General features: G+C 40.1%; 2 protein-coding genes across 11 annotated transcripts in view; one reads left to right on the forward strand and one right to left on the reverse strand.

The window, feature by feature from the left end:
- The window catches only part of ASCC1 (activating signal cointegrator 1 complex subunit 1), a 146,447-nt gene that overhangs the window by 100,608 nt on the left and 24,988 nt on the right, over positions 1–20,851 (reverse strand). For 3 of the 9 annotated variants that reach the window (XM_042961252.1, XM_042961253.1, XM_042961251.1), the window contains exons 1-3: positions 6,750–6,915; positions 5,108–5,252; positions 3,699–3,798 (exon numbers count right to left, since the gene is read on the reverse strand). In XM_042961252.1, coding sequence (XP_042817186.1) covers positions 3,699–3,798; positions 5,108–5,252; positions 6,750–6,830 — 326 coding nt within the window. In that variant the 5' untranslated portion in view covers positions 6,831–6,915. Of the gene's footprint in view, positions 1–3,698; positions 3,799–5,107; positions 5,253–6,275; positions 6,388–6,415; positions 6,698–6,749; positions 6,916–7,215; positions 7,437–7,476; positions 7,846–7,896; positions 7,947–20,851 lie in introns of those variants that run through there. The other 6 variants (XM_042961255.1, XM_042961256.1, XM_042961257.1 and 3 more) reach the window with 5 other exon arrangements.
- On the forward strand, positions 7,041–19,055 carry ANAPC16 (anaphase promoting complex subunit 16). Of its 2 annotated transcripts, XM_042961260.1 has the most exons (4): positions 7,041–7,149; positions 11,305–11,473; positions 17,366–17,440; positions 18,228–19,055. In XM_042961260.1, exons 2-4 carry the CDS (start codon positions 11,332–11,334, stop codon positions 18,341–18,343), a joined length of 333 nt encoding a protein of 110 aa, XP_042817194.1. In that variant the 5' UTR covers positions 7,041–7,149; positions 11,305–11,331; the 3' UTR covers positions 18,344–19,055. The 2 variants fall into 2 exon arrangements, with proteins under 2 accessions (XP_042817194.1, XP_015399119.2); XM_015543633.2 differs by lacking the exons at positions 7,041–7,149; positions 11,305–11,473 and adding an exon at positions 11,835–12,056.

Consider the following 20,851-nt stretch of genomic DNA (forward strand, 5'->3'; position numbering starts at 1 on the left):
CACCTGGCTGGCTCAGTGGGTGGAGCATGCAACTCTTAATCTTGGGGTTGTGAACTTGAGCCTCATGTTGGGCATAGACATTATTTAAAAATAAAATCTTTAACGGGATGCCTGGGTGGCTCAGTTGGTTGAGCGTCCGGCTTTGGCTCAGGTCATGATCTCGTGGTTTGTGAGTTCGAGCCCCGTGTCGGGCTCTGTGCTGACCACTCAGAGCCTGGAGCCTGTTTCGGATTCTCTGTCTCCCTCTCTCTCTCTCTGCTCCTCCCCCACTTGTGCTCTGTCTCTCTCTCTCTCTCTCTCTCTCTCTCAGAAATAAATGTTAAAAAAATAAATAAATAAATAAAATCTTTAGGGTTAACAGACACACAAAAAGATGCTCAACATCACTCATCATCAGGCAAATACAAATCAAAACCACGATGAGCTATCTCACCTCACACCTGTCAGAATGGCTAAAATTAAAAACACAAGAAACAACAGGTGTTAGCAAGGATGTGGAGAAAGGGGAACTGTCCAGCACTGTTGGTGGGAATGCAAACTGGTGCAGCCACTCTGCAGAACAGTATGGAGGTTCCTCAAAAAACTAAAAATAGAACTACCCTATAATCCAGCAACTACACTATTAGGTATTTACTGAAAGGATACAAAAACACATTCAAAGGGGTACATGCACCTCAATGTTTATAGCAGCATTATCAACAATAGCCAAATTATGGAGAAAGCCCAAATGTCCACTGACTGATGAATAAAGAAGATGTGGTGTGTACACACACACACACACACACACACACAATGGAATAGTACTCAGCCATCATAAAGAATGAAATGTTGCCATTTGCAATGATGTGCATGGAACTAGAATGCATTATGCTAAGTTAAATAAGTCAGTCAGAGAAAGACAAATACCATATGATTTCACTCATATGTGGAATTTAAGAAACAAAACAGGTGAACACATGGGAAGGAGGGAGGAAGAGACGAGAGGGAAATAAACCATAAGAGACTCCCAATGATAGAGAACTGAGGGTTGATGGAGGGAAGTGGGTGGGAGATGGGCTAGATGGATGCTGGGAGCACTGGGTATTGTATAAAGTTATGAGTCACTGAATTCTACTCCTGAAACCAATATTACACTGTATGTTAACTAAAATTTAAATTTAAAAAGTAAAAATAAATAAAAATTAAAAATAAAAATATTTTTAAAAAACACAAAAAGTAGCTGGCTCAAAGTATTATTAATAGCCTAGGCATTTTAGAGAGGAAGTAGTTGAGGTTAAAGAAGTTTTAGACTCAAATCCTGGGCAAGTCATCTAACCACTCTAAGCCTACTTCCTCACTTAGAAAAATGGAATGAATAATACCTAAGTACAACAAAGTTGGTGTAAGGCTTAAACGTGATCATATATAAAAGGGCTTCCCAGTGACTGGTACATAGCTCGGTATATTCTATGCTATCCCCAAATAGCATCCTTCCAATTAAGACTACTGCCAGGTTCAAAAAAGGTTTACATGAGGAATCTAAAACATTCACTACAATAAAAGATACACGGTGAAGGGGCGCCTGGGTGGCTCAGTCGGTTAAGCGTCCGACTTCGGCTCAGGTCATGATCTAGCGGTTTGTGAGTTCGAGCCACGCGTTGGGTTCTGCGCTGACAGGTCAGAGCCTGGAGCCTGCTTCAGATTCTGTGTCTTCCTCTCTCTCTCTCTCTGCCCCTCCTCTGCTCATGCTCTGTCATTTTCTGCCTCAAAAATAAAACATTAAAAAAATTAAAAAAAAAAAAAAAGATACACAGTGAAAAGGTGACTCCTTAAGGTAGAAAATCCAACCAGATCAAGTGGTTCTCAATCTTGGCTACGCCCTGGAATCACCTGGGGGGCTTCAAAAACCAATGATGCCTGAATCCAGCTCCCAGAGACTCTGTTTAATTGGTCTGCGGTACACCCAAGTATAGAGAGTTTTAAAAGCTCTCCAGGTGACTCTAATGTGTACCTGACACAGAGAACTAAAGAATTACATCTAGTCCATGGACAGGTGTTACTACTATTAAGATATCATTATAAATTAATTTGGTCAAGAAATTTATTCCTTGATCCAAATAAGCCTAAAGAGATTATTAATAAGAAAAAAAATCTTCCTAATAAATACTGTCTATTAGTTACAATTGAGCAGAACTAATAACTAATCTAACATGCAAGTCACCTAGAACATAATGAATACTTAGAATATATAGAATTCAAAAGATCAAGTTGGAATCAGACATCTAAGGAATTTTTACACACCTAAGTGGTGGCAAATACACACACACATTAAGGAAAACAGTTACATTGATTTCACCAGGAAACTGAACATGACTTTCTAAAATCTTGTTTCTTAGAAGAAAATGTCACTGGAACCTTAAAGGAAAATGAGCTGTCAGGTTTAGCATTTGGTTTCCCATTTGGCCACATGCCAAGAGAAGAATTTCATCCTTAACAGGTGTTTCAGAATATTCTCAAGATTGGCGAAAATGAAATGATTTGCCTCTGGGAGCTTAAAGGGAATAGGATTCCCTATTTGTAGATCTCCTCCACAGAGGAGCTTGAACAGACCTAATTCACCTAGTACAACACAGAATAACAATTTACACACTTCCTAAACCAGCCTATATCCAGAGGTGTAAGTCCAAAAGAAGCCAGTTAACCACTTAAGCTAACCATGTTACTGTGGAGACAGAATGTGGGCAATCATGTTAAGTAAGCACAGAGTGAAGTGATCACAAAGTTTCTGAGCAAATTCATAAAGATGACCCTGAAGAAAGCATCAGTCTTTGACAAACACCGGAGATTAATCGAACAGACACAGTCCTGCCTTCCAGAAGTCTCCCATCTTGTGGAGAAGACATCATATAATGTGCAAATAAATATACATAACTGAAAAGTGCTACAAAGGAAAGGTAGAGGGTGTTACAAAAACATATGGTAGAGTAATCAGTGTGGAAAGCAAGGTTCCCTAGAATCTTGGATGAAGGTTCAAGGTTCTTGGATGAACCTTGGAGCAAGGATGAAGCAAGGTTCCCTAGAAAGAAGAATTTAACAATATAACTAGGTAAGGAAGAGAGAGTATAAGGCAAAGGGAACAGCATATGTCAAGGCTCTAAGGCAGGAACGAGCACTGCACACTTCAGGAACTGAAGAAAACTAGCTAGGCTTAAGTGCAAAACCAGAAAAAGAGTGGTGAGTTGTGACTGAAAATGCAGGGCTGGCAAGTCATGTTCAAGAGTTTGGCCATCACTCCAATGGAAGAGAATTCCATCTTCAATGGAAAATGTTGGCAGATATAAGCAGAGGTAATAAAGTAATCACATTTGCCTTTTAGAAAGACGCCTCTACCCTCAATGTGAAGAACTGACTGGGAGGAGAACAATAATTATGTGCCTAGTAAGTAGGCTGAAGTAATTCACAGAAGATGCGGCAGGGTGGCCGTAAAGAGACAAGTGGTCGATTCAAAAGACAAATTTAAGAGACAAAACGTAACAGGACTTGGTGATACATTTGGAATGATGAAACTGATCCATTATCAGTCCTTAGAAATTCTAGGATATAAAACACTAAACTGTTTTGTCATTAGTAATCAAGCACTGCAGAAAAGTGTAGAAAAGAGTCATCTTCCTGCTGAATTTCCTGTCAGTATGTCCCGTGAAGCTGGGGGCCTCACTCACTTGTAGAGCAGGCTGGGGGCCTTCACGGTACACCGGAAACCTTGCTGGGTCTGCACCACCTCGTAGGCATCACAGGGCTCTTCTGCACACTCCACGAAGCCTGCAGAGAAACCATCACACCTCACTCACAGCTGCTGCTCTGCGGAGAAGTCTTCTCCCCACCTGCCAACCACTCTCAAGGTTTAAAAAAATACACATGTACAAACACTTTACATTGCAGAACACTGCTCTGACAGATTCCTCCTGATCTGCTCTTGGAAGAAAAATAAAAAACATGTGACTATGTTAAACCTTCCAGTCGTAGAACCCTGTTAAAGTAGTATATACGTACCACTATTTAACTGTTTTCTCCCAGAAAGATAAGACACGATAAAACTTTTTTACTATTTTTTATGGAGATGTAATTCACATAACATAAAGTATCCTCTTACAATGTGCAAGTAAGCAGTTTTTAGTATGAGGACAAAATTACTTCAGTGAATGAGATAGCAGTGATAGCAGGAGAACTTACACCATTAGGCCAGCCAAAGAGAAAGGAGGGTCAAATAAAGGAGATCAAGTCCCCAAGGCAAAAGGAAAACAATGGGAAAACCAAAGGGAAGACTAACCCCCAAGGCTTAGGGACTGATGAAAAAGTTTAAAAACCTAAAGGAAAAGGAAGCAGAGAACATGAAAGGCCCTATTCATGCATTAAACCCAAGCCCAATTTAATTGACTTAGAAGTATTCATAATCAGGGCGCCTGGGTGCCTCAGCTGGTTAAGCATCCAAGTCTTGATTTCGGCTCAGGTCACGATCTCACGGTTTGTGAGTTCGAGCCTTGCATTGGGCCCCGGCACTGAGGGATTCTCTCTCTCCCTTTCTCTCAAAAGAAGTAAACTTAAAAATATATATATTCATAATCCATCTCAACTGTTTATTTTACTTCTTAAAATCATCCCTACGTAATAATAAAGTTACATTAGTCACATATTTGGAAATGTCTATATGATTACAAAAAGAAAAATCACAACATAACAGTAGTAACAGCTAACATTTTGGGGCACTGGATAAAATGCATATTTCATTTATTTCAACAATTTATATATACTACTTCACAACTTTACAGGTAAAGGAAATTAATTTTGTCACAGAATATTAATGGCTGCTGTTAAGAGTTTATTAAAATTACCCCTTATTACATTTTTGTCTCTGCACAGAGATGAAACATGATTTACAGACTGCAACTGAGAATGGCTCATCAAATTGAAACTAATCAGTCCCCTCAGACATCCACACAAATGGAGCTAGGTAGAGGCCAAACATCTCAAATTTCAGTGCTCACAAAGAACACTTTGAAACAGAACAAAACACTGCTTCCACAATTCAGAGACCACTGTACTAATCTGACCCAAGAGCAACTAGGATTACCTTGATAGAAGTCTTCATCTTCTTCTTCATGTTGATAAGTCTGTTCTTGGATGGGATTTTTTCTGTAAATCCGTCCACCAAGTCTTATAAGCTGTGGGCGCAGAACTTCCATGATACTTTCTCCCAATAGTACTCTAGTGAAATCCTGAAAAATAAATGATCATTTTACCTTGTTTTAATCAGAAATAAAAACCCTCTATTATATGGGCCATTATGCAATTGGACATCTGTTCAAAGTACACACTAAGCAAAAGCAGCCCTATTCCCATTAGATTTCCCCTATCTGCGAGCTGTTTTAAGTCAGTTGCTACATCTTCCGTAACAGTATTCCATTCCTGGATCACTCTAGACAGTAATTTGTTTTTGTGTTTAAAGATTTTACGTTTAAGTAATCTCTACACCCAACATGGGCTTCAAATTCACAACCCTGAGATCAAGAGTTGCATGCTCCACAGACTGAGCCAGCCAGGTGCCCAGGTGCCCTAAACAGTAATTTGTAAACTATTTCAGCACTCCAAGAAAAGGTGATTAAATGGTACTCAGCCCAGAGGCCCCTGGGTGGCTCGATCGTTGGGCAGCAACTCTTGATTTCAGCTCAGGTCATGATCTCAGAGTTCATGGGTTCGAGCCCCTTGTCAGGCTCCACACTATCAGGAGCCTGCTTGGGATTCTCTCTCTCTCTCTGTCTCTCTCTCTCTCCCTGTCTCTCTCTGCCCCTCCTCCACACACGTGCAACCAAAAAAAATATTCAGCCCTCTATATACAGGTCATCCATGACTTTGTGAGAATAGTATTTATTACTATTATTTATTGGTTTAACCTAAAGAGAGTAAGAAACAATTTTCTGTTTAACCATTTACTAAGTGTCTCACCCTGTTTATCCAACATGATAATTAAGAGGATTAGGAATGTTTAGCACACTTATCTTTCAGGAGGTAAAAATAACCTCTAAGTACTTTCAGAGATGCTAGAAACATATACCTCAAAATTAGATCCAGTTGCCCATCAAAACAGTTAAACTATGACTTAACCAACATGGTTCTTCAAACCAACACATTGCTATCCATTTTACAGGCCACTACCCAAAAACTGTGCATCACTCACTGAGAAGCCAAGCTTCTTCTAGTCACCACTTAATGAATCAAGAATTAAAGCAAAGGTTCCTTACGGGCTAGCTGTGGTTAAGTTCAACGAATGTTCCTACATGTTACATAGCCTTGAAGCCCAAAATTTGAGAGATCCTCCAAAACCCGACCCGTCCTTATTAAATACACTAACGCTCAATCCAACCCTCAGCAAGTAAATTACTTTAATTGGTAATTTGCTTCCGGAATGAAGGAGAGATTTCGCATTGCAAGAAATAACAGCATAGAAGGTAAGCAGACTTGAAGACAGGCATAATTAGCAACAGTTCAAGGACATTACACCGTAGTGCCCTATTCCCCCAGGACCTCACAAAATAAAAAAGGCCCTTCACAAAGGTAGTTTAATGTTTAGGCCGGGCCCTCAGACCATGAGCTCTGGAGTAAGAGCGTAGTGTCTCAAAGGCAGCAAACTTCGTCTGCCTTTCCCGTTCAGCACTGGGGTACTGCTCTGAAAGAAGGGGGGGGGGGGACGGGGTGGATAAGCAATTTAATCCTGCCTCGTGGTAGCCTGGAGAGAGGAGAGCAGAAGGCCTGAAACGTCCTGAAATGTCGTGGGGGAAGCTAACGCTCCGAATCATAAAGCGAGAAAAAAAAAAAAAAGCGAGTACACCAAAACGACTGAAGAGAAAGGAACTCCAGGACTCCAAGCAAAACCACGGTAAGGGTGAAGGGGGGGGGGGGGGGGGCGGGGGACGAAGGACCCGGAAGTTCTCTCTCCCTGAGCGCGTTCACCACTTCCCTCCGCCCTGGCCACGCCCACCAGCGCAAGCGCGCGCACGCCGGCGCCGGTTCCTTCCGCGCGGGCGCGCGCACGCCGCCGTCCTTGTCGTTGTAAACGCTGCCGCTCCGGCTGGCCCTGGGGGCGGGGCTGTAGGGGAAAGTGCCAAATCCTCTGAGGTAAGTGGCCGAGGGCTCAAGGACCCCGGGAGCTTGGTGGAAGGGAGTTGATCCCTGGGATCCTACCTGCAGGGACTAGTAAAACGGAGAAGATAGGAGGAGAAACTGGAGCCTGCTGCAGAGGGAGTGTAAGGAAATTTCCTCAGGCCGCGCCGCACTGGGTGCGCATGCGGGCCGACGGGCGGCGCCTGCGCAATGGGGCGGCGCCGGTGGCGTCGCCCCCTTGGGACCGCACGGGGAAGGAGGAGGAAGCGTGCCTGGGAGTTAGTGGGGAAACTGCCAGCGTCCTGACCCCTCCCCTTTCTAGCCCCTGTCTCTCCACCCGACCTAGTTTTAGCGGCAGCATCCATTTGGGTGGTAGTCCTGCCGTTTTAAATGGAGCCCGGTGGAACGATTTGTTGATGATGGAATTTAGTGATTGCCTGTAATAATTTGCCATTGTACCAGTGTCCTTTCAGCGTCTTTCATAAGGAGACTCCTTCTAAAAGAAGAATTCTTTTAAGAAAACCGACGTAGATCTGATAGAGAGTAAAGTTTATGAATACGAGGTCATCCCTGTCGTAGATAAATGTTTGATCATCCATCCTATCACTGGACACAGCCATGCTGTGTCCCCCAAAATAACATTGCTCTGCTATGGGGATCTCTACTGCCAATAGACTCAGCTTCCCTTATAAGGTTAAGCCCCACATTAGATTACTTATCATGAATATATACTCATTAAACAGAATTTTAGCGAGTACCTACCTTGGGCCTGGCAGCCTAGTGTGTGCTAGAGTTGTATTAATACTGTAGATCTGCAGAATGAAGAAGAAAAAAAAAACCCAGTAATGGACCAGCTCTCATGACACCCCACTTTTCTTTCCCATGCATATAATCTTTGCTGAGCCACTAGCCCTGTGTTCTATCATCGTTCGTTATTCATTCAGGAAAGTTGAGATCCGGGTTCTGTTGCTAGGCCTTGCAGGTGGAAAGACAACTCGTTCCCCCTTTCCTAGATCACAGAATTCTTTCTAAACTCATGAACCGTAAAATGAAAGTGTTAAGTGGGTTAATGGAGGGCATTTTCCCTCTTGCTGAGCAGACCCTTTCCCCTCTAGGAGCTTGCTGACTCTGTCAAATGGAGAGAATTAAAACTTTTCTCATGAGTAAGTGTGTTGGGACATACTGTGAATGCAAAACTGGGATCTGCATTAGGGGAAAAAAAGATTCAGGAGTAAATATCCATTACTAATTTTGGATAGCTAGTAGTAAGTGTTTACTATGCCTGTAACTATTCTAAATGCTTTAGTTATATTAACCTTTGTGACACCTTTCTGAGGAAGGTACTACTATGATTCCGATTTCAGAGATGAGGTAACTGAGGAACAGAGAGGTTAAACGATTTGTCCAGAGTTATAACAGCAAGTTAAATAGCAAAACCAGGACGTGAACCTAGGCCGAGAGGCTTCGGAGTCTGTACTCTTAGTGTTTTCATATGGCACATGATATGTCCACAAAGCCATTGCTTGAAAAGTGTCACAGCATAGAAGCTAACATTTCTATAGCTTGGTTTTGTTTGGTCATCCATAAAATGAAGGAATTAGATTAGATGACCTTTAAGGAATCTTGTGGTTCCTGTGAAATGTTTAATTCATTTAGCAAACATTTATTTAAATCAGCAGCTACTTAATATAAGCCAAGCATTATGTTGGGTTCTGATGATCAGAATGCGTGCCTTCATAAAGCAGTTACAAAGCAGGGTTTATTGTTAGTTCCATTTAAATTCCTCTCTTACCATCTGCTGATAGCATGCAAAATTCAACCTGTATCTTTAAAGTCAGAAATTACTTAGGTGTATTATTCTAACTCAGCAGAAAACTGCTTACCTGTGTAAAGGTACTTTGTGCTAATTGTGCACTCCAGTTTTCAACCTTAACTGTTTTGTGTATTGAATGATAGTAGTTCTGAGGTTGAAAGAAAATGGGATGAAAGGGAATTCCTTTGATTATACTCAGTTTAGAAGTCACACTGTGTCTAGCCTTTGAAGCTGTCCTCACTCTGGCAGTCCCTAGGGAGCTCTGCTGAGCCACTGATTTCAAAATATAAAGCATCCCTTGCATTTGCAACTGAATAGAGCATTTATCAAGGTGTAGAAAAAAGATTTGGGGTTTTAAGTCTTAGGTGAGATATATAAACACTTCACAGTAGGTTCTGCTCTGAACTGATGGGAAACAAGACTGAGTACCTCTCCAAAAGATGGCTAAATTATCTGTATACTTTATTTGAAGTCCAACAAGAATCCACTTAGAAATTTAGACCAGGTCCATTACTGCTTAAGTTCTGTTTAAAAGAGCATTTAAGAACCTGTCAAGCTATATTTTAAGCTAGTGTCACCCAAAGATTGGATATGTATCCAACTTGAAATGTTGGTTTTCTGACTATGATTCAGAAAGTTACAGAGCTGAGAGAAAAAAGAAAAGGTGATCTAATAGCAAAATTGATGATGTCCTTAATCAATTTGTATTTTTAAATAGGCCGACATTCTAATTATAGCAGTTGCCTTACTGTTCCCATGTCTCCCTTGAGTTTTAATCAGTGTTACTTATGGACATATAATGAAATCAAAAACTAAACTCTGCTTCCCTGACAGCCTTAAATCATCATCACAAAATTAAGGAAACAGAACAGCCGGAATTTCAGAAATGCACACGATATCATTTTTCTTGCTAGGACACTGGATTATGTGTGTGTATATATATATATATATGGGATTTATGTCTGCATAGTATTCTCTCATTTTTTCTATTTTTTCAAAAATAAGTTCTGACTTTTGTAACAAATGTTTTTTGCAACTAGCAAAAGAAGAAAATATCAGCTAAAATTCTTGGCCATTAAAGACAGAAATTCATTTTTAAAATCCTTTTAAAGTCATTTTTTCTGTTTTTTTAAATTGAGCTAAAATTCTCATAACATTAACCATTAGCCATTTTAAAGTATACAATTCAGTGTAAAGTCATTTTTTAGTCTAAATACTAGAGCTGTATTATCCAATACAGTAATCACTAGCCACATGTGACTATTTAAATTTCAATTAATATTAAATACAATTTTAAAATACAGTTTTTCAGGGGTGCCTGGCTGGTTTGGTTGGTGGAGCATATGACTCTTGATTGCAGTTGTGAGTTCAAGCCCCACCTTTGGTATAGAGATTACCTTAAAAAAAAATTTTTTTTTAATTAAAATACAGTTCTTCAGTCACACTAGTTTAATAGCCACAGAAGGTCAATGGCTATCATATTGGACAGCACAGAAATAGAATGTTAGAACATTTCCATCATGGCGGGAAATTCTAGCACAATGCTAGCCATTCTTTTTAGAAAATGTACATTTTTTAGAATCTTAAGTAAATGTGTAATATAAGCTTCGATGGCAAAAGTAGTATTTTGGTTTTGAACTTCTGTAAGGAATCATGTGTTCAGTACAGATTTTCTCATTTACATTTGGGCTTTCTGATTTTTTAATATGACATGGGGTTAAACACAGCTGCTGTATTCATAATAAACCATGAATTCAGCGATCCATTTCATGAGCTACTTTGTTCTGGTTTGGGGATGCCACCAAGTGACCAATTTGGGTATTACATTTGGATGAAAAAGTTTTTAAAACATTTTTAATGAAAGGACAAATATGTATTTCCTAACCAATTCCCTTTCCTTGAGAACAGAACACAGTGTTATTCTGGAATTTTATTTGGAAAATTTTATAAGTGAATTTTTTGGTATGGCTTGGTCAGGACGTAGCCAAGACAAACTGTCCTATGAGGCATGTTGTTTTATCCTCATATAATTTATTTCCTCAGTCAAATTGCTACCTTGGCCCTGCCGTATCACCCTTTCATAACCCATAAATCACCCACAGTCGATCCCAAGCGATATAAACAGTTTGCTAATGGTAGGAAGTAGTGTTTTAAGTAGAAAAGCAGAATAAACATATTTTCACTTAAAATCCTGAGATTTTGGCCTGAGGCATTAGTAAAAGATTGCGGAAGTAGAAAGGATAGAAAAAAAGGGGAGCTTATACTAAACTGTATGCTGGTTTTTATGGCAGCTAGAATGAAACATTGTCAGTCTCACTTCCATAAACTTGCCAATCACTGTTTTTCTTTCTCTGTAGTGAAGTGAGAATTCTGCTAGAGAGGAAATGGCTGCCTCTTCATCATCCTCCTCAGCTGGTGGGGTCAGTGGAAGTTCTGTCACGGGATCTGGTTTCAGTGTCTCAGACCTTGCTCCACCACGGAAAGCCCTTTTCACCTACCCCAAAGGAGCTGGAGAGATGTTAGAAGGTGATCTCATGCTGCTTTTTGCTGAATAATTGGATTCTGACCTGCAATGAATATTAATTGTAAAGAAGCTATTAAGTGGATTAGAGACAAGTGTGCCCTGATTTCAGCTTCACATTTCATCTCTTGTCCCCATTTCAAAATGTTATGTTCAAAACACAAATCTTTCTCCACTGTCAAAATTTTGGAGCTGAAAAAGACTTTGGAAATCAAGGAAGTCACCTAGACTTATTTAGACCCAGAAAAGTTAAAGTGATTTGACCACGTTAAAGACAAAGTCAGCACTAGAACCAGGAATTCTCTTGACCTCCTGCTCCAGTTTGCTTTATCCTGGCACCAGTCTGCCTCCCTATGATGAGTAGGTTTGATGTGTTTTTTTCTAACCTACAGATAGATTAACCTCATCAAATAGGTTCTAAGAGGAAAACTAATATACTACTCTTATATGTGAAGATGACTCTCCTGGCCCATTGCAGGACAGTGCTGTGTGGTTTTACTAGCACTGGAGCTGGATTTGCGTCAAATCATCCACCATCTCACTCAGCACACATTTGCAAACTGGCTGGCCAAGATCAGAGCACAAGCTGTAAGCATGAAACCGCATTGATACCCGAAATTCATTGGATGCATGTCACTTTAGGAGCTAGACCAATAAATTCTTAATAGGGAGCATAAAAAATCACCTGAAGAGCTTATTTAAAATGCACATTTCTGGCCCACCTTAGAGATTCTGAATTAGTCTAGGGTGCAGCACAGGAGTCTGTCTTGTGACTGACATTCGAGGGATTCTTACAAAAGAATGGTCTGTAACTATAAACTATTCATCATACTTTGAAAAAAGTCAGCAAAGAACCTATTAAGGATTCAAAATCTACTTGTTTGTAGCACTTTTGTGCTTAGTTACATATTGATCTTTTTTGCTTTAAATTGCAAATCTTGGTAAGTATATTTTAAAAATCTGGAGATCTCTGAGAAAGGTACAAACTATAGGCGTCAGCTTTTGGGGGTGAACTTTATTCATTTATGTCGGGTAAAAAGAATTTTGGGTTAAGCCCAAACAGAAGAATCATTTGTGACAAAGAAGCATGGGAAGCCTGGGACCATAAGGCTCTCTAGAAGTGGTTGAAATCACGATTAGTGAAGTAGACAATTGGGTAATGTAGTTGGTGATCCATCTGTGATGTACGTACTTCTGTCTTTGCCTTTTCATCTTCAGTTGTGTTAATCGAATATTCGAGTTGGCATCACTGAGTCTGGACATAGTGAACAATTGGGGCCTTGTTTACCATATGTGGCACTAAAAATACATTATGACTTCAACTGTATGCGCCAGACAACTGGTATTAAGGAAGTTGCCCACAAAAATCAAAAATTGGAGGCACTGAAATTGCTTAATGAGTTTTATAGCCGCAGAAGAGGAATCAATGTTTAACAATGGACTCTAAGATTAAAGTCATTTAAATTCTAGCTACAAGAGGAATTTGATACAGGAGGTACCTCCTTAGTCTCAAAGCTATAAGGGTTCTGTGTCAGTGTATAACAGATTACTTGGAAACATTAAAGAAGAAAGGCTACTGAGATTAGTCTGAATGCTGATGTTCTAACAAGTTTTAGTTCTCTCCATTTTTATTCCATCCCAGTGTGCTTCATGGAGGAAATGTGTTGGCTTTCTGTTGTAGGATGAATTTATATTAGGTTTAAATTCAAAGTGCACAGTTTTGATTCCCTTTCTTAGGTTTAAAGTTTTAGCTATATTTTAAAGCTACTTACACTTAAGGACAAACTATGAAAATTTCAAGATGGTCATTCCTGAACTATCCTGGTCAAATCAAGAATGTTGAATTGAAAAAGAGTACTCCTAAAAAGAATTTTCTTAAATGAAACCTAATAAGGATGTTGGATTTCGAAGCATCTTCTACTATGTTTATGAGTGATACTATTATGCAGCTAATCTAACGCACATTAACGGACCAGTTTTCTTACACCAGTTAAATTGAGTATGAAAATAGAGTAAGAAAAGTTGCCTTTTCAGAGAAGGAAGAAAGGCAATCAGGAGCCAAGATTGGGTACTGTTTATAACAGGTTCAACTTGATTTTGCATCCTCCTCATAAGTCTAAGGATAATAAACCAAAGTAATATACTTAACATTATGAATTAACTTTCTCACGCATGCACTCTGTAACAGACACCTCAAATAATGTATACATGGTCCCCAACTTACTGATATTTTGACTTAGGATTTTTTTACTTTACTATGATGCAAAAGCCATATGCATTTAATAGAAAGCATACTTTGAATATTGAATTTTGATCTATTCCTGGGCTAGCGATATTTGGTATAGCACTCTCTCAGGATGCTGGGCAGGAGCCACAGTTCTCAGCCACACAATCACCAGGGTAAACAACCGATGATACCATTCTGTACCCAAACAATCATTTCTGGTTTTCACTTTCAGTACAGTATTCAATAATTTACATGAGATATTCAACACTTTATTATTATAAAATAGGCTTTGTGTTAGATGATTTTGCCCAACTGTAGGCTAATGCAAGTGTTCCAAGCACTTTTAAGGTAGGCTATGCTAAGTTATGATGTCTGATAGGTTAGGTGTATTAAATGCATCTTCCAGGGTACCTGGCTGGATCAGTCCATGGAGCATGCGACTCTTGGTCTCAGGGTTGTGAGTCTGAGCCCCACACTGGGTGTAGAGATCACTTAGAAAAATAAAATCTTGGGGCGCCTGCGTGGCTCAGCCGGTTGAAGTGCCGTCTTCAGCTCATGTCATGATCTCACAGTTTATGAGTTTGAGCCCCGCTTTGGGCTTGCTGCTGTCAGCACACAGCTGACTTCGGATCCTCTGTCTCCCTCTCTCTGCCCCTACCCCACTCTAGCTCTCTCTCTCTCAAAATAAATAATGAAGTTGAAAATAAAAATCTTTTTAAAAAATGCATTTTCAACCTGATATTCTTAGCTTAGGATGGGTTTATCAGGATGTAACCCCATCATAAACTGAAGAAGATCTTTACAGCAGTTTTCAGCATTCTTCCTGCCCTTGGCTAAGATTGTCCTCACCCAGTTTAGTGAGCAAATTAGAGAATGCCTTCCAACCCAGAAGTAGCTGAATTTTAGTGACATTGTAGGCTACTGAAGTATAAATTATCTGGCATAGTCTAATTTCCTACTGTGAGGTAATATTCTTTTAAATGAATTTGATAGCATTTTATTTATTGGAGTTGGCATGGCATTTATTTATTAGATTTGGCAATTTACTGAACTTTTCACTACTTATAACCTTTGCTTGTCCCTTAAGAGGAAAGCTGATGTATTGCTGTTTGGTGTGTTACAAAGGGTTTGATTACAGTTTCTAAATAGAAGATGGATTGCCCCAGGCTGACTCCTCTCTAGAGAAATTCCAGGCTTTAGATTGGTACAGATACCACATCTAATAGGATGTGGCTAAGCAGTGGACTTTGTGGTTAATACAGAGCTGCAAGTCAACAAAAGTGTGTTCCATAGGCATAAAGTGGTAAAGTGATACGCAAGTGCCTTTTTGAAAGATTAGCTTACATCTTTTTGCTTTGAAGTTCATTGCCAAGGGAAATATGCAAATGTTATAACTTAAGCATTTTATCCTAATAGCACCTGTGATTAAATGTAAGTGCGAGGTAGCACTTCCAAGAGCTTCCAAATACATCTTGGCCTGATCCTTATAGCCCATAATCCCCACTGCCTTTCGTGAAGTGAGATCCTAAAGTTTAGGATCAAACTACCTGAGAAGTGGGCTCTAATTCTCTATGCTCTGCTTTTTCTAAAATAAAACTTGAGTTATAATTTGATTCTTTAAGCAAGGGTATGAATAGGATAATGAACACTGGCATATTTACATAATAAACTGGACAGTATAATATTTAGGTAATTGAAAATAAAAAATTTTTTTGCTCAGTTTAGATTATCTGCTCACAAATGATTTCCATTCAGCCAGAGGAATGGGGTGGGAGGAAGGCATAGGATATTATACACCATATAGTTCAATATGTAGAAAAGAGGTTGAATTTAATGAATGTAGCTTTCTTCCTAAAGTGTATAGCACTTTATGAAATAATATTTTGAAATATAACATTGTGCATATATTAATACATAATCTGAAAATAATTACATTTTCTTTTTTTTTTTTTTTTTTGCATCAATTTTGAATATAATATTGGACAGAAGCCCTCTTGGTTGTACATCCAAGCATTTGGATACAATATCTATGGTTTTATTGTTCACCATTTTAATCTTTTTTTTTTTTTCTCTTTTTTTAAGTGAGCTCTAGCCCCAACGTGGTGCTTGAACTCAGGACCCCGAGATCACTTGCGCTACCAACAGAGCCAGCCAGGCACCCCTCACCCTGTTAATCTTAAAAATAAAACTGTCACATTATTTTACCAGCAAAAAAATGGATTTATTCAGGAATAGCAGGGAATTGTAACTGGGGACAAGCAAGCTATGGCAAAACCATAGGCAAGTCCAGAGAACATAAGAGAGGCAAGGGGGGAGCTGGGAGAGACTATTATAAACAAAAAGTCTATTGGCACAAAGTAGGCATTTGGGAAGTGTAGTGGCTTTCCATTGGCTGAGTTATGACAGTTTCTCATTGGCTAGGCTGTTGCCTGGCAAGGAGAAAAACCTTTCTTCATCCTGCTGGGGTGGCAAAATAATAGGCTTCTTTCTTCCTGCTGGGAAAGCAAGATTTGCCTCTACCTGTTGGAGTCTGCAATTGACCCTGAGTGTTAGGGCATGAGAGCTCCCCGTCCTGGCCTTCTGCCTCCATTTGAAATGAGGTTTCCTTTTATTTCTACAATCATGACTTCTGAAATCAGGTCAGCCTTGTGTGAAACTCAGCATGAAGCCAGAATGTGTTAGTCCTATCTCCTTGTCACTTAATAGCTGGGTGACACGCCAGCCCGCCAGCCCGTGACTGATGGGTGAGTGCTTGACACCTAGTAGTGCTGACGTGAACTACCACCTAAAAAAAGACAGCTGTGTCCTCTCCCTCCGTTTGTTTTAGGATTTTTGCAATACGACACCTTCCCCAAATGGTTTCTGCTACCCTTCTAAAAGTCACATTTGCTTATATGAGTTCCGTGTCTTTGCGGAGTATATTTTGCTGTATCAGCCCTTGCCTGACAAAGAATAACATGAACTAGCTTATGTGTTTCATAATCATCTTCCAAGTGCTGTTGCGACTGAGTTAGCTACCTTCTTGTTGCCAGTTCTTGGCACCAGTACGATGCTAGGTTCTGAAATTGCACCATACTCTTATCACCATCCAAATTGCAGTGTTTTGGTTCAGTTGGAAAATCAAGGTTACAATTTGCGTTTACAGAATAAAATTTCCCAGCAGTGCTTTGTGATGGTCATAGTGATGTAACTTGATATATTAAAAATCAACAACAGCTATTTTGCCCTCAGTTTTACTTTTCAGAATGAAAATGATCTAGAGTTTTGGTGTACCTTTGTATTTGGATAGCACAGGAGCCATGTGGCCAAATGGGTCAGATGTCAGTGTTTGCCTGACATGCAGAATAAGAGAACATTAAGAAACTCTCAGGTTAGGAGGGGAGAAATGTTGACCAGGACATCACACTGAGGTTTCTTATTTTTGTTTTTCTAAATATTATTTTTAAACTTTGAAACAAGTGGAGGGACTGTTTTAATATTCTAGATATAGAAGAAGTAGCTTTTATAGCTAAGGACTGTTAGTTCTAAATGAAACAGAAGCCCTCTTTGTAAACACTGAAAACTGTACCCTGAGTGTGAAAGCAGGGAAAAGAATGGCCACGCTTGCTTGGTTTATCAGAAGCCATAAAACCCTTAGAGCAGATTAAAACTTTTCCTCTTCTGTTTGTAGATGGCTCTGAGAGATTCCTCTGCGAATCCGTTTTCAGTTATCAAGTGGCATCTACGCTTAAACAGGTGAAACATGGTAAGCACATGAGTGTTGTATACTTAACTATGAGAACAAATTATGGGGCAGCGGGGATGGGAGAGGAGGATCAGAAAGGTCAGTGTGCTTTGTGACAAAAACTCCTGAAACTCTACAAGGCTCTTTAAGTGAACTTTCTAAATGGCCTGCAGACAAAAACATTCCGTGATCTCTTAGTATATGTGCTGCCGAAGCGAGGACAACCTTCTGCGGTCTTAAGCCAGACGTCATGTCCACATTGAGGCTCAGAAGCTGAAGTCAGAAGTGTTAGTTTTCTAGAGGAGACTCTGCTTCCTACCATTCGTGTGTTGCTTTCCCTTCTCCTTCCTAAAACCTTTTAATGTTCTCCACTGTTTACCATCATCATCCTCACCTTCAAGTATTTATGTGATACCTTATTGTCTGTCTGGACTCTGAGAAGCCCGGACTCTAAGACCCTGATAGCACCTTTTCTGCGGCCTTCATTTATGTATCAGGGAACTGTGTTCTCCCACCAGATCGTTTCTCTCTATTGAAGGCATAATGTAGGAGGGAAAGCTGCAATTGCCTGGAGCTCAAGGATTTTAGTACTAAATCGCTATGGCATGGAGGGTACATACTCCTTGTTTTTTGTCATTGTTGTTTTAGATTAAGTCTTCTGACCAACAAAGAATAAGACCTCAATTCTTGACTAGTGAGGAAAAAAATCCTTCTGGAAATTATTTTTAAACCAATCATCATGTTGGCGGGTGGTGACTGTCTCGTGGGAGATATGTTGTATTATATATTGCCTCCTTGACCCTTACAGATCAGCAAGTTGCTCGGATGGAAAAATTAGCTGGTTTGGTAGAAGAGCTGGAGGCAGATGAGTGGCGGTTTAAACCCATCGAGCAGCTGCTGGGGTTCACACCCTCTTCAGGTTGACCTTGCCCGGAAGGCCGCCTCTGGTGCACAGCAAGTGCAGGGCCAGCGAGGGACTTTTCTCGCAGCTTACACAGCCATCCAGAGATTCACAGCTCCATCGCTGAATTGTTAATTCGCATCCATGCTTGGTTTCTCTGTATCTATCCACAAGCAACAAATACTTAAATGTGTGATCTTGCAGGGAAAATTTTTGTTTATTTGTTTAAAAAAAGTATTGAGAATCAGAGTAAGACAATCGGCGTCAGAGAACCTGAAGGTTTGGGTTTAAGAGATATTTATAAAACTTTACAAGCCAGGTAGGACACATGCCGGAATTGGCCAACTGAATGACATCTCTGCTGTCATTCATGCAGTGCCTGGAATCCTCACTGGTCAAATCCAAGATCAGGATCTGGAGTTACACAACACAGCGTTTCTGACCTAAAACAGTTCTTCTTGCAGATGAATGTGATTTCAACTCAGGACCTGTTCAAATGAGGAATTTTAAAATTTCGGGTTTTTTTCTATTTTTAGACATCTAATTCTATAGATTCTAACTTTTTCTAACCTCTTCTAGACATGCCAAATGCTGGCAAAAAGAATTACTTTTTGAATGTTGAAGCACTTGTAAAAATAAATCTGTGAGCAAAATCCTTTTAAACACAGAAATCCTGAGTTCATCTTGTTGGTGGGCTCAAGCAATTCTGTAGCAAATAAATCCTTTGAAAGAGTTCCAAATTGGTTTTCTTTGTCCTTTCAAAGTCTCAGGGATTTGGGATACCAGGAAGAGGTCAAATTACTTTTTAGAAGAAGGGAGTCTAAAAACATTTCTCCTAAGCAAATGATAGATTTCCTTTATCCCAGGGATATTTGTCTTTACAAAACCATATGAACTTAGTAGGTTGGGGTGGGTTTTTTTGTTTTTTGTTTTTTTTTTTTTAGAGAGCAAAAGTGTGCACACAAGCTGGGGAGAGGAGCAGAGGGAGAGAGAGAGAGAACATCTTAAGCAGGCTCCTCCGTCAGCGCAGAGCCCAACTCAGGGCTTAATCCCACGACCCTGGGATCATGACCTGAGTCAAAATCAAGAGTTGGATGCTCAACCAACTGAGCCACCCAGACACCCCGAATTTAGTAGGCTCTTACACCAGGATATGGAAAAGCCTGGAAAGCTAAGAGATGTCCTTTTTTTTTTTTTTTTTTTTTTTTTTTTTTTTAATTTTTTTTTTTTTCAACGTTTTTTGTTTATTTTTGGCACAGAGAGAGTCAGAGCATGAACGGGGGAGGGGCAGAGAGAGAGGGAGACACAGAATCGGAAACAGGCTCCAGGCTCTGAGCCATCAGCCCAGAGCCTGACGCGGGGCTCGAACTCACGGACCGCGAGATCGTGACCTGGCTGAAGTCGGACGCTTAGCCGACTGCGCCACCCAGGCGCCCCAAGAGATGTCCTTTTTTCTCCCTCATGGGACCCCAGGGTCCACACTGTACACTTAAGAAGATCATTTATTTTGGATTGGATGCTAAAAAATTAGCATACATTTGTCTTGATAACATTTGTCTTTCTCCTCCTTAGTAACTTATACCCAACCTGTTTAGAGTTGCTTAATGATGAATAAGTATAATCCCAGTAGCAATTGGCCCTAATCTCAGGAGTTCAAAACGTTTAACACCTACTACCTGACAAGGAGGTGGTGACTTCATTGAGTCAGTAATCTTGACTCCCAGAATCTGAACACGGGGATGTTAAAGACCTGCTCATGGTCACATAGCCCAGGCAGAAGGAGATCTTGGAATTTAGAATAGATTTCAGTTTATTGATAATTCAGCCCACTGCTCTAGTCTCTAAAGCACATCAGAGCACAAAATGACCAGCCTGCAGACTCACCTGTTTCCATATTAATACCTCTCAACCCAAACAAGTTCCATATTTGGAAGCCATTGAGTTTCCTAATGTACTTTTTAGCACCAACCATCTTTTTTTTTAAGGCTATTTATTTATTTTTAAATGTTTATTTTTGAAAGAGAACAGGGAGAGGCAGAGAGAGAAAGGGACAGAGGATCCAAAGCAGGCTCTGTGCTGACAGCAGCGAGCCCAATGTGGGGTTCGAACTCCTGAGATCATGACCTGAGCTGAAGTCGGACGCTCAAACGACTGAGCCAGCGAGGTGCCCCAGCGCCAACCATCGTGATGATTACCAAAGGAAAAATTAAAAATAACTAGACTGCAGTAAACCTTTAGATCACATTTCCAGTGACAGTTGAGAAGCCATCGCTAACTTTCTCTCATTGTTCTCATTTGCATAACTACAACACAGACACCGTATTACCTCATCTTTACCCTTTAGTATTGGGACTTAACAGAATTTTTTTCGGTTGGCCATTTTGTTTTTATGACTTCAGAAACTGAAGAGAACGCAGGGTTGCACCTTTCACAGCGATCCTTCGGCTGCTACTTGAGTACTGTCAGAACAAGACCTTCGCTATTTTTTTGAAGATGCCCCTCCCTCTCTGCACCTTTCTGTTGGTTGTCAC

The sequence above is a fragment of the Panthera tigris genome, chromosome D2, assembly GCF_018350195.1.
Source record: "Panthera tigris isolate Pti1 chromosome D2, P.tigris_Pti1_mat1.1, whole genome shotgun sequence".
Taxonomy (NCBI): Eukaryota; Metazoa; Chordata; class Mammalia; order Carnivora; family Felidae; genus Panthera; species Panthera tigris.

Bases quoted from the DNA above. Each gene is read 5' to 3' on its own strand.
- ANAPC16 (XM_042961260.1), top strand. From the start codon at position 11,332: ATGGCTGCCTCTTCATCATCCTCCTCAGCTGGTGGGGTCAGTGGAAGT. The intron at 11,474-17,365 runs GTGATCTCATGC...TTCTGTTTGTAG, and splicing joins AGCTGGAGAGATGTTAGAAG to ATGGCTCTGAGAGATTCCTC. The intron at 17,441-18,227 runs GTAAGCACATGA...TGACCCTTACAG, and splicing joins GCTTAAACAGGTGAAACATG to ATCAGCAAGTTGCTCGGATG.